Below are 13562 nucleotides of genomic sequence, written 5' to 3'. Positions count from 1 at the left end.
TTTTTCAATGCCTTTCATAAAGTGTCCTCTTCTTTCTTCATTTGGGTCAATCTCCATTGCAAAATCAGACAGTTCCTGTGCCTTTTTTTAACAATTCGTTTAACTTCTTGTAAGTTAAAGGCACTTTATCTTCTTCACTATCGCTGCTTTCACTGTCGGCTGGTGTTACAAGATCATCCAATTCTTTACTCATCATTTGTCATTCTCGATTAATTCTTCGACTTCTCCTTCTTCCATATCTGAAAATCCTTCGCCGCCAATTGCTTTTGCAATTTGTACGATTTCTTTGGCTTTTGCAATTTGTATGATTTCATTTTCAATCGATAGAAATCCTTTAAAATTGTTGACAACTTCTAGCCGGAGCTGATGCCAGCAAGCATTCAATGTTGCTGAATTCACTTGTTCCCATGCGAGTTTAATCATTTCTATGCAGTGGCTTATGTTGAATCACTTCCAAAATGCCATTAGCGTGTTGTGCTTTCTTTCAACTAGTGCTTTATTTGCAGAGGTGTAAACATGCCTGACATAATAGGCTTTGAATGTTTTTATGATCCCTTGATTGGATTAAGGAAGTGGTGTTAGGTGGGAGGAATAAAACCTCTACATTTGGATGCAATGTTGTGAGGGCATCAGCATCGTGTCCTGGAGCATTATTGAGAATTAGGAGAACTTTAAAGCACAGGTTTTGCTGTTCTAAGTAATGAGTGACTTCTTTAATGAATGAATTTTCAAACCAGTTATTAAAGAGGGCTTTTGTTACCCAAGCTTTTCTATTCCACTTCCACACAACGGGCAATAGGCCAAAATTTTTTCACCTGCAATGCACGAGGTGTTTTAGATCGATAAATGAGCAGAGGCTTGCACTTGAAGTCGCCTGATGCATTTCCACAAAAAAAAAAAAAAAAAGCAGTGAGTCTATCCTTAAAAGCTTTAAAACCTGGGGCAACCTTTTGTGTCTTTTTGATGTGGGCTCGTTGTCCCATTCGCTTATAAAATAAGCCTGTCTCACCCGCATTGAAAACTTGTTGCAGAATGTAACCCCTCTCTTCAATGAATTTCAAAAATTGGGGTTTGAATTTCTCTGCTGCTTCTTTATCTGCAGAGCCAGCTTCTCCCTGAAGCTTTACGTTGTGCAAATTAAAACGACGCTTGAAGTTTTCAAGCCAATCTTTGCTTGCTTGAAAGTCGATTTTCTCTGACGATTGGCCATCTTTATTTAAAACAAAAGAAAACAAATCTAAAGCTTTGTTTCGAATAGCAACACCATCCACAACTGAGCCTTTTTTGTTTACTTGATTGTCAAACCAAGCTATTAATATTTTTTCCATCTTTTCCAATTGCGGAATTCTTCTTGAAACATGAGCAACCTTTGCCGAAGTATCGCCTGAAGCTTTGACACTAGACCGAATCTTTCTTCATTCTCCCATATTGCTCTTAAGCTTGATTCGTTTATACGTATACCATTTTTCAACTTATCTAAAATTTCAATTTTCTGAGATAATGTCAAAACTTTGCAACTTTTTGCTGCTTTATCATCTTTATTCTTCCTCTTAGATGTCATATTGAATTTTTGAAATTAAAAGAAATACAATGCAAAAGGAGAAGAGGATAAACACTGATAAATAAGTGATTACAGCTCTGCAAATGTGAGTGAAATGATGGCAACTCAGCTAGCAGGCAGGCAGCGCCGGGCAGGGGTGCTGGCCGACGCTCTGCAGCGTACTGCGTATGAACGAAACTCTAGCGTTGGACAAATTAAATGGAAACAATTAAGATAACGCGTGTGCAAAATTGCATTCTGCAAATCTGCACTCGGCAAGGGTTTACTGTGTGTGTGTGTGTGTGTATATATATATATATATATATTTTTATGAAAAAAAAAAAAAAAAAAAAAAAAAAAAAATTAATGACTAGAACCGAGATTTAATTAAAAAGGTTTTAATATAAACACACTACTAGTTTCGGCCTGTAACAGCCTTCTTCAGGTGACATTATAAAAGAAAAAACACTAAACATTGAGGGTTAAAAGACTATGAACAACATAGACAGTCTTTATATATAATTATCATTAAAACGTTGTAGTTGTATTTGAAGCTGTTCTTTCATTTGTTGCATTGTTGGGAGAGTGCGTGCTTGCTGCATCACGTGAACGCCAATACATGATTACAGCTGAATGACTATCTGGGAGGTTGTAGCTTAAGTTGTTATTTAGATGAACAGGATTGAAGATGATTTCTCTCGATTCCACAATTTTTCTCTCTATTTCGTCACTGCAACGGAAGATGTTTGTAGATTTTTCCCAGCAGACTTTGTGACTTTGGTTATCATCATTAGGATTAGCCGAGAAGAGGATATGACTTGATAATGCACTTGCTCGCTGTCTCTTGTAAGTAATGTCTCTCATGTGTTCTTCCATACGCATTTCTACAGATTTGTCTGTCTGACCGAAATAAGGAATATCGCAGTCACATAATATTTTATATACGCCAGGGTATTTGAGTTGATGATGACAAGGTTTTGGGTGGCTAATTAAGGAACGGATCTTTGGAAGTGGAGTGAACAAGGTTCTGATATTGTATTTTTTTAGAACTTTTGCTAATTTATGTGAAACAGTACTTATGTAAGGAATAGATATATTGCTTTTGAATCTATTTGTTTCTTCTGAGTGATGTCTGGGAGGATTAAGAAGGAATTTGTTAATGATTTTCTTGGAATATCCATTAACTTCGAAAGAAGTTTTCAGATGGTTTATTTCTGTAAGCAGTTCATTTGGATCATCAAGAAGAGAACGGGCTCTATGTCCCAAGGTGGAAATTATTCCAAGCTTATGAGGAGGGAAATGATGGGATTGACTGTGCAGATATCTGTTGGTATGTGTGGGTTTTCTATATATCGATATTTTTAGTTTACCAGCAGAAGAGCGAGTCAGTTTGACATCAAGAAAAGGCAAGGAATTATCCGTTTCAAGCTCAGCAGTAAACTTAATACTTTGATGTCGGCTATTGAGATGTTCGAGGAAAACCATAAGGGATTCATGTCCATGGCTCCAAACAATGAAGACATCATCCACATAACGTTTCCAAACTTTAGGTGTTAAAATAAAGGAAGAGATAGCCTTGGTTTCAAAATCTTCTAAGTAAATATTTGCAAGAACAGGAGATAAAGGATTACTCTTCCTTTATTTTAACACCTAAAGTTTGGAAACGTTATGTGGATGATGTCTTCATTGTTTGGAGCCATGGACATGAATCCCTTATGGTTTTCCTCGAACATCTCAATAGCCGACATCAAAGTATTAAGTTTACTGCTGAGCTTGAAACGGATAATTCCTTGCCTTTTCTTGATGTCAAACTGACTCGCTCTTCTGCTGGTAAACTAAAAATATCGATATATAGAAAACCCACACATACCAACAGATATCTGCACAGTCAATCCCATCATTTCCCTCCTCATAAGCTTGGAATAATTTCCACCTTGGGACATAGAGCCCGTTCTCTTCTTGATGATCCAAATGAACTGCTTACAGAAATAAACCATCTGAAAACTTCTTTCGAAGTTAATGGATATTCCAAGAAAATCATTAACAAATTCCTTCTTAATCCTCCCAGGCATCACTCAGAAGAAACAAATAGATTCAAAAGCAATATATCTATTCCTTACATAAGTACTGTTTCACATAAATTAGCAAAAGTTCTAAAAAAATACAATATCAGAACCTTGTTCACTCCACTTCCAAAGATCCGTTCCTTAATTAGCCAACAAAACCTTGTCATCATCAACTCAAATACCCTGGCGTATATAAAATATTATGTGACTGCGATATTCCTTATTTCGGTCATACAGACAAATCTGTAGAAATGCGTATGGAAGAACACATGAGAGACATTACTTACAAGAGACAGCGAGCAAGTGCATTATCAAGTCATATCCTCTTCTCGGCTAATCCTAATGATGATAACCAAAGTCACAAAGTCTGCTGGGAAAAATCTACAAACATCTTCCGTTGCAGTGACGAAATAGAGAGAAAAATTGTGGAATCGAGAGAAATCATCTTCAATCCTGTTCATCTAAATAACAACTTAAGCTACAACCTCCCAGATAGTCATTCAGCTGTAATCATGTATTGGCGTTCACGTGATGCAGCAAGCACGCACTCTCCCAACAATGCAACAAATGAAAGAACAGCTTCAAATACAACTACAACGTTTTAATGATAATTATATATAAAGACTGTCTATGTTGTTCATAGTCTTTTAACCCTCAATGTTTAGTGTTTTTTCTTTTATAATGTCACCTGAAGAAGGCTGTTACAGGCCGAAACTAGTAGTGTGTTTATATTAAAACCTTTTTAATTAAATCTCGGTTCTAGTCATTCAATTTTTTTTTTTTTTTCATAAAACTATGTATGTTAACCGAGTCAATGATCATTCTGTCATATATATATATATATATTTTTTTTTTTTTTTCAATCATCAAACTTATAGTTTGATGATTGAAAAAAAACTCTTTTAAAAAGTAATATCTGTCAATAGAGAATGTGGATAAAAAAATACACAGAAAATATCACTTACCTGTCTGCTTCATCAAACACCAGATACTCCACAGATATTAATTTGAGGTTCATCTCTATCACAAGGTGGAGAAACCGCCCAGGAGTAGCAATCAGTATATCTGGGTTTTCATGCATGATAGCAAACTGTTCTTCCATGCTATCTCCTCCTAAAATGACTGCTATTTTCAGGTCAATAAACTTACCTAACTAAATGTAGTTGGAGAGAAGAAATATTGAATATATACTAATAAGAATTTACTACATCAAACCAAATACAGTAATATGCTGTTTATTAACTTTCAAAAACACTGATCCTTCAATGCTTCCACCCATAAGTCGACTTAGCCATAAAATTACAATTTCTGCAATATATGAGCCTTCCTCTCAGGGCAGACAGTTCTTACCTTTCTTTTCCTATCCCTTCCACCCCCCCCCCCCCCCCTTATCACTAGCCACTGCTCTGTATACACATGTAGAAGTATGCTAGGGGTGGAATAAACATAAATACTAATATAACAAAAAAAAAAAATTATACCACTGTAAATTTAAAAAAAATAAGCACCTTACGAAAATGTTGCTTTTGAACTACATACTATAGGATATAATTCTAGTCTTATAACAGTTAATAATAAATTACATTTTTATCAATTTTCATAAAGCTGCCACTTTATGGTATTATACCTCAGCTACGAGGGTGGTCTGAAAAGTTCTTGGCCTCAACAATAGATGGCAACACTATTGACAAGATTTTTTTTTTCTAAGTTGTTACATCTGTCATAAGCATCCATGTGAAATTGCAAGTCATTCTGTGAAGTAGTTTGTTTTATACAGCTGTCTGAAGTAAAAGTGTTATCTGTATCCCTTCAAATGGATAAAATTGAGTATCATGGGGTTATAAAATTCTTTGTAAAAGAAGGTTTTAATGTCAAAAGAAATTCATTCAAAGTTCATAAAAGTTTATGGGCACTCTTTTCCTTCATTTTTGACAATTTTGGCCATACCAGCCTTGAAGATGATCCACGTGAAGGACATCCAAAAAGTGTAACAACACCAGAAATCATTGATCAAGTGCACGATATGGTATTGGATGACCGGCGAGTCAAAGTGCATGAAATTGCTGAAACTATAGGCATTTCAAAAGAACATGTCAGATATATTTTGCATGAAGAATTGCAAATGAAAAAGCTTTGTGCAAGATGGGTGCCGTACTTGCTCACAGCAGATCAAAAATGCACTCGCATGAAAATCTCTGAACAGTGCTTGGAGCATTTTAACAAGAATAAACTGATTTTGTGCATCAATTTATTGGTGAATCCAAGTCGATTCACCAATTACGACCCATTCACCTGGGTTGTAATTGGATTCACCATTATGACCCAGGTGAATGGGTCGTAATGAAGTCTCATCTATGGTTGAGACTTGGATTCACCGTTACGACCAGAATTGAATTGCAGTCAAAACAGTGAACAGAAGCCGGTTGTTCAGCACTAAAGACAAAGTCGGTTTGATCAGCAGGAAAGGTCATGGCATTGGTGTTTGGGATAATAAAGGCATTGTGTTTATTAATTATCTTGAAAAGGGTAAAAAAAATAACTGGGGAATATTATTCCAATCTTTTAACAAGACAAGACGAAAAAATACATGAGAAAAGACCCAGTTTGCAGAAGAAAAAAAAATCATCTTTCATCAGGACAATGCACCTGCTCACAAAGGTATTTTGGCAATGGGAAAATTAAAGGATCTGCACTATGAATTGTTGGAACATCCACCTTATTCCCCAGATTTGGCTCTCTCTGACTTCTATCTCTTCCCAAAACTAAAACAATAACCGAGGAATATCTTCCTCGCTGGTCGAATCAAGAGGTGATTGCAGCTGTAGAGGGGTATTTTGCAGATCTTACTGAGAACCACCACCAGGATGCGATAATGGTGCTGGAGCATCACTGGAGTAAATGTATTAGTCTTAAGGGAGATTTATGTTGAAAAAGAAAAATAATTTTGAAATTATAAATCCATTTTTTTCATTGTTAGGCCGAGAACTTATCAGATCACCCTTGCATATAGCAGTAACTGGTTTGCAGTTGTTATTCTTCTTTTCATTAATTTACCAATTTATAATGTTCAATCTCTCATTTCCTGTTAGTCAGCTATGAAATATAATTGCTATAATAATAATAAGAGGATAATTGCTATGTTGAAGCAAACCTTGACATGTAAGGATAAGGAAGTAATTTTTCCCAGAGAGCAGTGAGTGAGCAGAATAATTTGCCCTTACAGGTAGTGAGTGCATCTAGTGTGATGAATTCAAGGGTAGGTATGATAGCTGGGTTGGGTAATTTACAGCCTCCCTCGATCAGTCCTTGACTCCCTGGAAGTGTGAGATAATAATAATAATAATAACATAGATGTTTTTTCAGACTTGTAAAGCAAAAGCAAAGATTGTAAGCATTAACATTTGCAGTCTATTTTTGTGATTAGTCAGCTATGTTACATGAAGAAATTTCGTAATGTCTCAAAAAAAATTTGAAATTTGTTTCAGTAATGCACAAGGGTTGTAATTGAAAAACTGAAGCATCGATACATACTTTCAATTTCTCTATTGGTGTAAAACAAGAACTAAAAGAAATATCCCATTACAGGAAGTAAATGTGCCTATCTGCAGAATAAATGTTGTACAAATTCATATTTATAATTAATTTGTTATAATATTCTGTTTTTTTAGTCTTTCAAGGTGCATATAATTATTATTCATTCTGCACTAGTCATCATGTTTCTGAATGCTGTTTTTCAAGCACTTCAGCTTCTTTCCTAGCCATACTCTATTTCTGTTTGGTAAGCCTTCGATACATTTTTCTTATACTATGTTCATATTCAGAATTTCACACTCCAAACAAAAAAGTCAGTTTTTTTTTGTTTCCTCACATTTTGTTTTTCCTATTATTTTTTCTTATACAGTACACATAAGTACTTGCTTTTTTTTTTCCTTCTGATTCAGATAGAAAAATTATTCAGGTTGCAAATGCAGAAACGTTCAAATATTGACTCCCCATTTTGCTAAAAGCTAAGAGCCTGTTGTATGCAATATGGAGCTTAATTCTAGTTCTACAATGGAACTTAGTCATTGAGATAACTCAGGCATGTGAGGAGACAGCAACAGAGAAGCTGCATAAACTGAATAAGAATTCGGCAACAGGGGTTGATGGGATATCTGCATGGATGCTAAGTGTTCAGATGAACTGGTTGAATGATTTGAGTCTCATCACAGGGAAGATTCCACACGAATGGAAAGAATGTATGATAATCCCATTGCACAAATGTGGTGAAAAGTCCAATGTATCAAACCATTCCCCTATCAGTATCTCTGGAAAAATAATGGAGACTGGAAATCCTATTAAGAGCTTGCAGAAGAAAATGGGTTGATGGAGAAAATCTATACTCTCCCATGAACAGCATGGGTTTAGTAAAGGAAGATCATGAGTAACCAGCTCAAATTTTATAATAATGTTACCACTCAGTTAAACAAGAGGAATGGATATGCCATGATATTTTTGGATTTTGCTAAGGCTTTCTGAGAGGACATAAGTACATAAGTACACATAAGTACTTGCTTTTTTTTTTCCTTCTGATTCAGATAGAAAAATTATTCAGGTTGCAAATGCAGAAACGTTCAAATATTGACTCCCCATTTTGCTAAAAGCTAAGAGCCTGTTGTATGCAATATGGAGCTTAATTCTAGTTCTACAATGGAACTTAGTCATTGAGATAACTCAGGCATGTGAGGAGACAGCAACAGAGAAGCTGCATAAACTGAATAAGAATTCGGCAACAGGGGTTGATGGGATATCTGCATGGATGCTAAGTGTTCAGATGAACTGGTTGAATGATTTGAGTCTCATCACAGGGAAGATTCCACACGAATGGAAAGAATGTATGATAATCCCATTGCACAAATGTGGTGAAAAGTCCAATGTATCAAACCATTCCCCTATCAGTATCTCTGGAAAAAAAATGGAGACTGGAAATCCTATTAAGAGCTTGCAGAAGAAAATGGGTTGATGGAGAAAATCTATACTCTCCCATGAACAGCATGGGTTTAGTAAAGGAAGATCATGAGTAACCAGCTCAAATTTTATAATAATGTTACCACTCAGTTAAACAAGAGGAATGGATATGCCATGATATTTTTGGATTTTGCTAAGGCTTTCTGAGAGGACATCACAGTAGGCTGTTACATAAGTTGGATGATAGGTCTGGATTGTGAACTATTAGCATGGATAAGAGGATGGCTTTCTAAGAGATATCAAAAAGTAGTGTATGGTGGATGAGTGTGCAAGATTTAAGGTGATAGGTGGAGTACCACAGGAATCAGCCCTTCATCCACTGTTATTCGATTTACATTAATTTAGCAGGAGGCATACAGCTATTTGCTGATGATGAAAAGATAGACAGAGTAATCAGGAATGCAAATGACATGCAGTACTTGCAGAATGATTTAAATAGGCTGGAATTGTAGGCATGTGAAAATGGCTATCATCTCCATGTCAGTGAATGTAAAGTTATGATAGGAGAAATTGATCAGGCTAGGGAGCTTGGAATTTTGATAGGTTGGTTGACTGGTTGATTGACTTATGGTTTATTAGCACAAGGCCAGCAAAAGTCATACTGCACCATATCAAAGGTTACAACGGTATGGAGGGTATTAATAAAGTCATTGAGATAACTTAGTAAATAATGCTTTGTAAAAATTAAAAAATTAAGTAACTTACACAATGCAATATCTACATATAAATAGAATTTATAATCAAATGTGACTGTATAAATTATTTATTTTCAAAAAGTTAAAAACTTCTTGTAATTTACCTGTCTGATAAGCTCTGTCTTAGTGTATATGGCTCAGCCAGATAAGTAAAAATTTCATTCTGTTCTCATGTGAAGTGCCAACATTTGATTAGAATATAACAAATGATGAGAGAGTGTTGCATTTTTTACACATAGATGGGTCATCAGCTCTCAGTAAATAAGAATGTGTAAGATCACTATGCAGAGTCTGCAAGACCAACTTCCTCTCATCTGTTTATAGTTGATTAGACTGCCAAAGTTAATTTCAGGTTTAATATCATGCAATCTGTTTGTCAGTGCAGACAGTACTTATAGACTGTCTGTAGTCTGTATATGGGCCTGTCAAACAGTACATTGAAAATTTATGAGCTGATCTAGCAGCTGCAGTCTCACTTCCTTTTATTCCAATGTGAGTGGGAATCTAGCATAACCAAACAGAAAAATTAATGACCATCATTTTGTACAACAGTTGTAAAACTTCACAAAGCACTGGGTGTGGATTATACACAGGAGAGGAATTGGCCTGTAAAGAACTCAATGAGTGTATATAAATTACTTCTGGTAGTAGTTTCCTTTTATATGAAGTTGAATAGCATGTGATTCTGCTGTATAATTACTACAATCAAGTGTGATCTGTTTGGATATAGTAATATCAGGAAATACACTACAGTACAGTCAACTGAGATCTTCAACCATCAGTAGTACCAAAGTGCACAGTTCTGTGTGCATTAAACAATTGCAGCTAGACATAGAGTATTAGACTTCTGTGTTGACAAAGCAAGAGGTTGCAGGATGGAATGCAAACATACCATGGAGGAATGCTGTTATGTTTGGTGCATTCCTCCGCTAGCTCCATTTCTTTGCCATTCAGGCTTCTATTGTTGATAGTACCGATCTTTAACTCTGGTGATGTTGAGTTGGGATGTGTTTTTAAATTTGTTCCAGTAGCTGACTTTTCGCTGTTCACCGTGGTTCCAGGTTCCCTGACAAAAACAATGGGGCATTGTTTAACCGGGCGATGTCCCAGGCAGCATGAAATTTTGTCATGTTGTACCATCATTTTGTATTTTGGTATAACCAATAGGAATACAATTTGGTTGGCTAAATCCCAAATTGCCAGCCCATCCTCGTTTGTTCAGTATCCAGGTAGATAGTAGGTGCACCACAAGAAGGTGAGGATTGGACATTAGGTCAGAAACCCTGGTCGGTTCTCTGCATTCCTTTAAAGGCTATGTGGAGGTCTCCTCTCAGTTATACAGCTTTGACCCTTAAGCGCCCCACATTCCTTAATTATGTTATTAGGAAATTTGTTCCTTTTGCAAAAACGTATTGCAATTTAATTTATACAAAATTTATACCACATTTTTTGTGTAACATAATTTATCCTCACACAATGTAATAAAAATCCAGATTTACTCCAACACCAAGTTTAGTCTGCTTTTAGCATCATCATCCCTCATAGATTCTAGGCTTTGAGTGTGTTATTAGAATTTTAATATTGTGTTCCTGAAGATGTCTGTTTTATAGAGACAAAATATCAGAACAATTAAACCCACTGCTTAATTATTTTTCTGTATGTTCATTCCATTAAATTTTATTATGAATTATAATAAAATTTGATTTTAACTCCGTCCAAATATGTGCACCTGACAGACGAGTGGCAAGATTATGCTGCTTCTGGTCACTAATAAGCAACTAGACAGTTCTACAACAAAGCAATGAAAATCACAACAAAAATTCATGGCCTGGGGGAAAGGGAGTTTCAAATATAAAGCAGTCAAGTTTAGCCAAATATATTATTGAATACTACTGTTAAATATACCTATTAAGAAAAAAACATACTATTACCTCTTTAGCAAACTTCAGCGTCTGAAGAGCAAGTTCTCTAGTGGGAGAAAATATAAGAGCTCGGGCACCTGTTGTAGAGGATCGGGACTTAAGTTTCTCAAACAGAGGCACAAGAAATGCTGCAGTCTTGCCGCTTCCAGTCCTGGCCATAGCAACTACATCTCTGCCCTCCAAGATTAAAGGGATGACCTGAATGGAAAATAGCACTGATATTTTATTGAAATCATACAGATTATATAGCTTTTTAACAGCAGTTCTTACACAGTGGATTCAACAGCAAAAACTGTTATAATTAGTTCACTGTAATAAACTGTCAAAAAATTCCAACCAATGTCATAGGTACAATGCTATTCTAAAAGACATTCATTACTGCAGACTATCAACTTTAACATAATAGTATACTCTTTCTATAACGAACTTGTAGGAACCACAAAATTAGTTTGTTATAGTACAATTTGCTAAGTGAGAGCTGACTATTCCTGTAGTCCTTTGATTTAATATTAGGTGATACTAGTTTCATAAGTCTGATGTAGCAACGTTGCTTGCGTTTTTGCATGTTTAGAGAAAAGTGGAAACAATGACAATGGTTAGAGTAGCACACATGAAAATATTTATGAAAAATACAATGAAGAAACAGATCAGAAATTCAGAAAATGCAGCAAAACTCTGTTATCTAACCCCCCCCCACACACACACACACAAAAAAAAAAAAAAAAAAAAAAAAAAAAAAAAATTACAGCACCTACCTACTTTTAGTGCACTAATTATTTATTCGATAAGAACAGTATAGCATGGATATAGTTTTAATATGTCATTATAGGAGTTAAAAAGCAATTATTGGCTTTAGCTACTATGTGGACCCAGGACAACCCCCATGTATCCACAGAGTAGAAGGCATCGAACATCCTTTCCCATAAACAATGCCACCTTTTAAGGTATTAAGACTCAGGGAATTACTCAAACTTCCTAAATTTAAAAGCATCTCAAAATGTATTATTTTGAAATGCTTTTATTAAAAATAATGTTAAATAAGCAGAAATATCATATTACAATAAATTATATTTATTTATATATCATCATCAAATTCCTGCCTTGTACCCTCAAAGAGTGTACATGATATGATAGTACTACATGAAAAATTTACATTATTACTAACTTCCTATCTACAATTTTCCTCCAAATTAGTCTGTTACTTGTCAATACTCCAACATTATCCGATCTTATATTTCTATCATGTAAGGAACTTTGTACAGTATCAATCCACCTATATCTTGGTCTTCCTCTGGGTCGTTTTCCTGCCAACCTGACAGAGAACACTTGTCTTGCTAATCTTTCCTCGCCCATTCTGTATAAGTGACCATACCCCCCCCTGCCTTAGATTAGTTCTGCTAATGCATTCCTGGATGCTGACAATGTCAAGTTGTTTCCTAATATCCTCGTTTTTTAATATGATATTGCCACTAATGCCAAATGTTCACGTCTCTAATCTTTCTTAGCACTCTCATATCTGCAGTCTCTAGTCTTTGGTCTGGTGTTTTACTTCTGACCCAGCTCTCAGATCCATAAATTAAAATTGGTTTGAACACTGTCTTGTATACAGCTAATTTAGTGTTCTGATTTATTTCTCTTTTATACCATATGAATTTATTCAATTGACTTCCTACCATACCAGCTTTGTTGATTCTATTGTCTATTTCCATATTTAATTTACCATCGTCACTAAGAATCGTGCCTAAGTAGCTGAAATGTTTTACTTGTTCCACACATTCTCCGTTCATAAAGCAGTTGACATTTTCAACGATTCTGCCTATTTTCATTGTCTTTGTCTTTTTATTGCTGACCTTCATACCATATCTATTACAACAGCTATTCAATTTAGTCAAGGAATCTTGCAGGCTTGTAGCGGATTTATTTAGAAGTATAACATTGTCCGCATAAAGCAAACAGCTGACATTAACATCTCCAATTTTGATATCATGTTTAATACCATAATGTGATGCATATAGATAATGAATAATGTACATCCTTGTCTCACACCAGCTTTAACATTAAACTATCTTCTTGTACTTCCTTCAATTCTAACTGCTTACTTACAACTTAAATAAAGACTAAGTATTGCTTGATATAATGCCCCATTGACACCATATAACTGTAGCATATTGAATAGCTTCTCTCTTGGCACCTTGTCATATGCCTTTTCCAGATTGACAAAACTTAAATACAGATCTTTGTTATATTCCCATACTATCTCAACTATTTGTTATAAAGTGAATATCTGATCCTGAAAGCCTCTATTTGGCCTGAATCCAGCTTGTTCTTCACC

General features: G+C 35.3%; 1 protein-coding gene across 4 annotated transcripts in view; it reads right to left on the bottom strand.

Moving 5' to 3' along the window:
* LOC150094624 (ATP-dependent RNA helicase DDX54) overlaps nt 1-13562 on the bottom strand; it is a 350258-nt gene that overhangs the window by 217479 nt on the left and 119217 nt on the right. For all 4 annotated transcript variants that reach the window (XM_090411066.1, XM_090411065.1, XM_090411067.1 and 1 more), the window contains exons 6-7: nt 11240-11428; nt 4572-4759 (exon numbers count right to left, since the gene is read on the bottom strand). In XM_090411066.1, coding sequence (XP_090267192.1) covers nt 4572-4759; nt 11240-11428 — 377 coding nt within the window. The remainder of the gene's footprint in view (nt 1-4571; nt 4760-11239; nt 11429-13562) is intronic.

The sequence above is a fragment of the Typopeltis vanoorti genome, chromosome 21, assembly GCF_054136105.1.
Source record: "Typopeltis vanoorti isolate ZY-2024b chromosome 21, IOZ_Tvanoo_1.0, whole genome shotgun sequence".
NCBI classification, from domain to species: domain Eukaryota; kingdom Metazoa; phylum Arthropoda; class Arachnida; order Uropygi; family Thelyphonidae; genus Typopeltis; species Typopeltis vanoorti.
The sequence above is the reverse complement of the archived record's forward strand: the minus strand, read 5'-3'. Positions and strand labels throughout refer to the sequence as shown.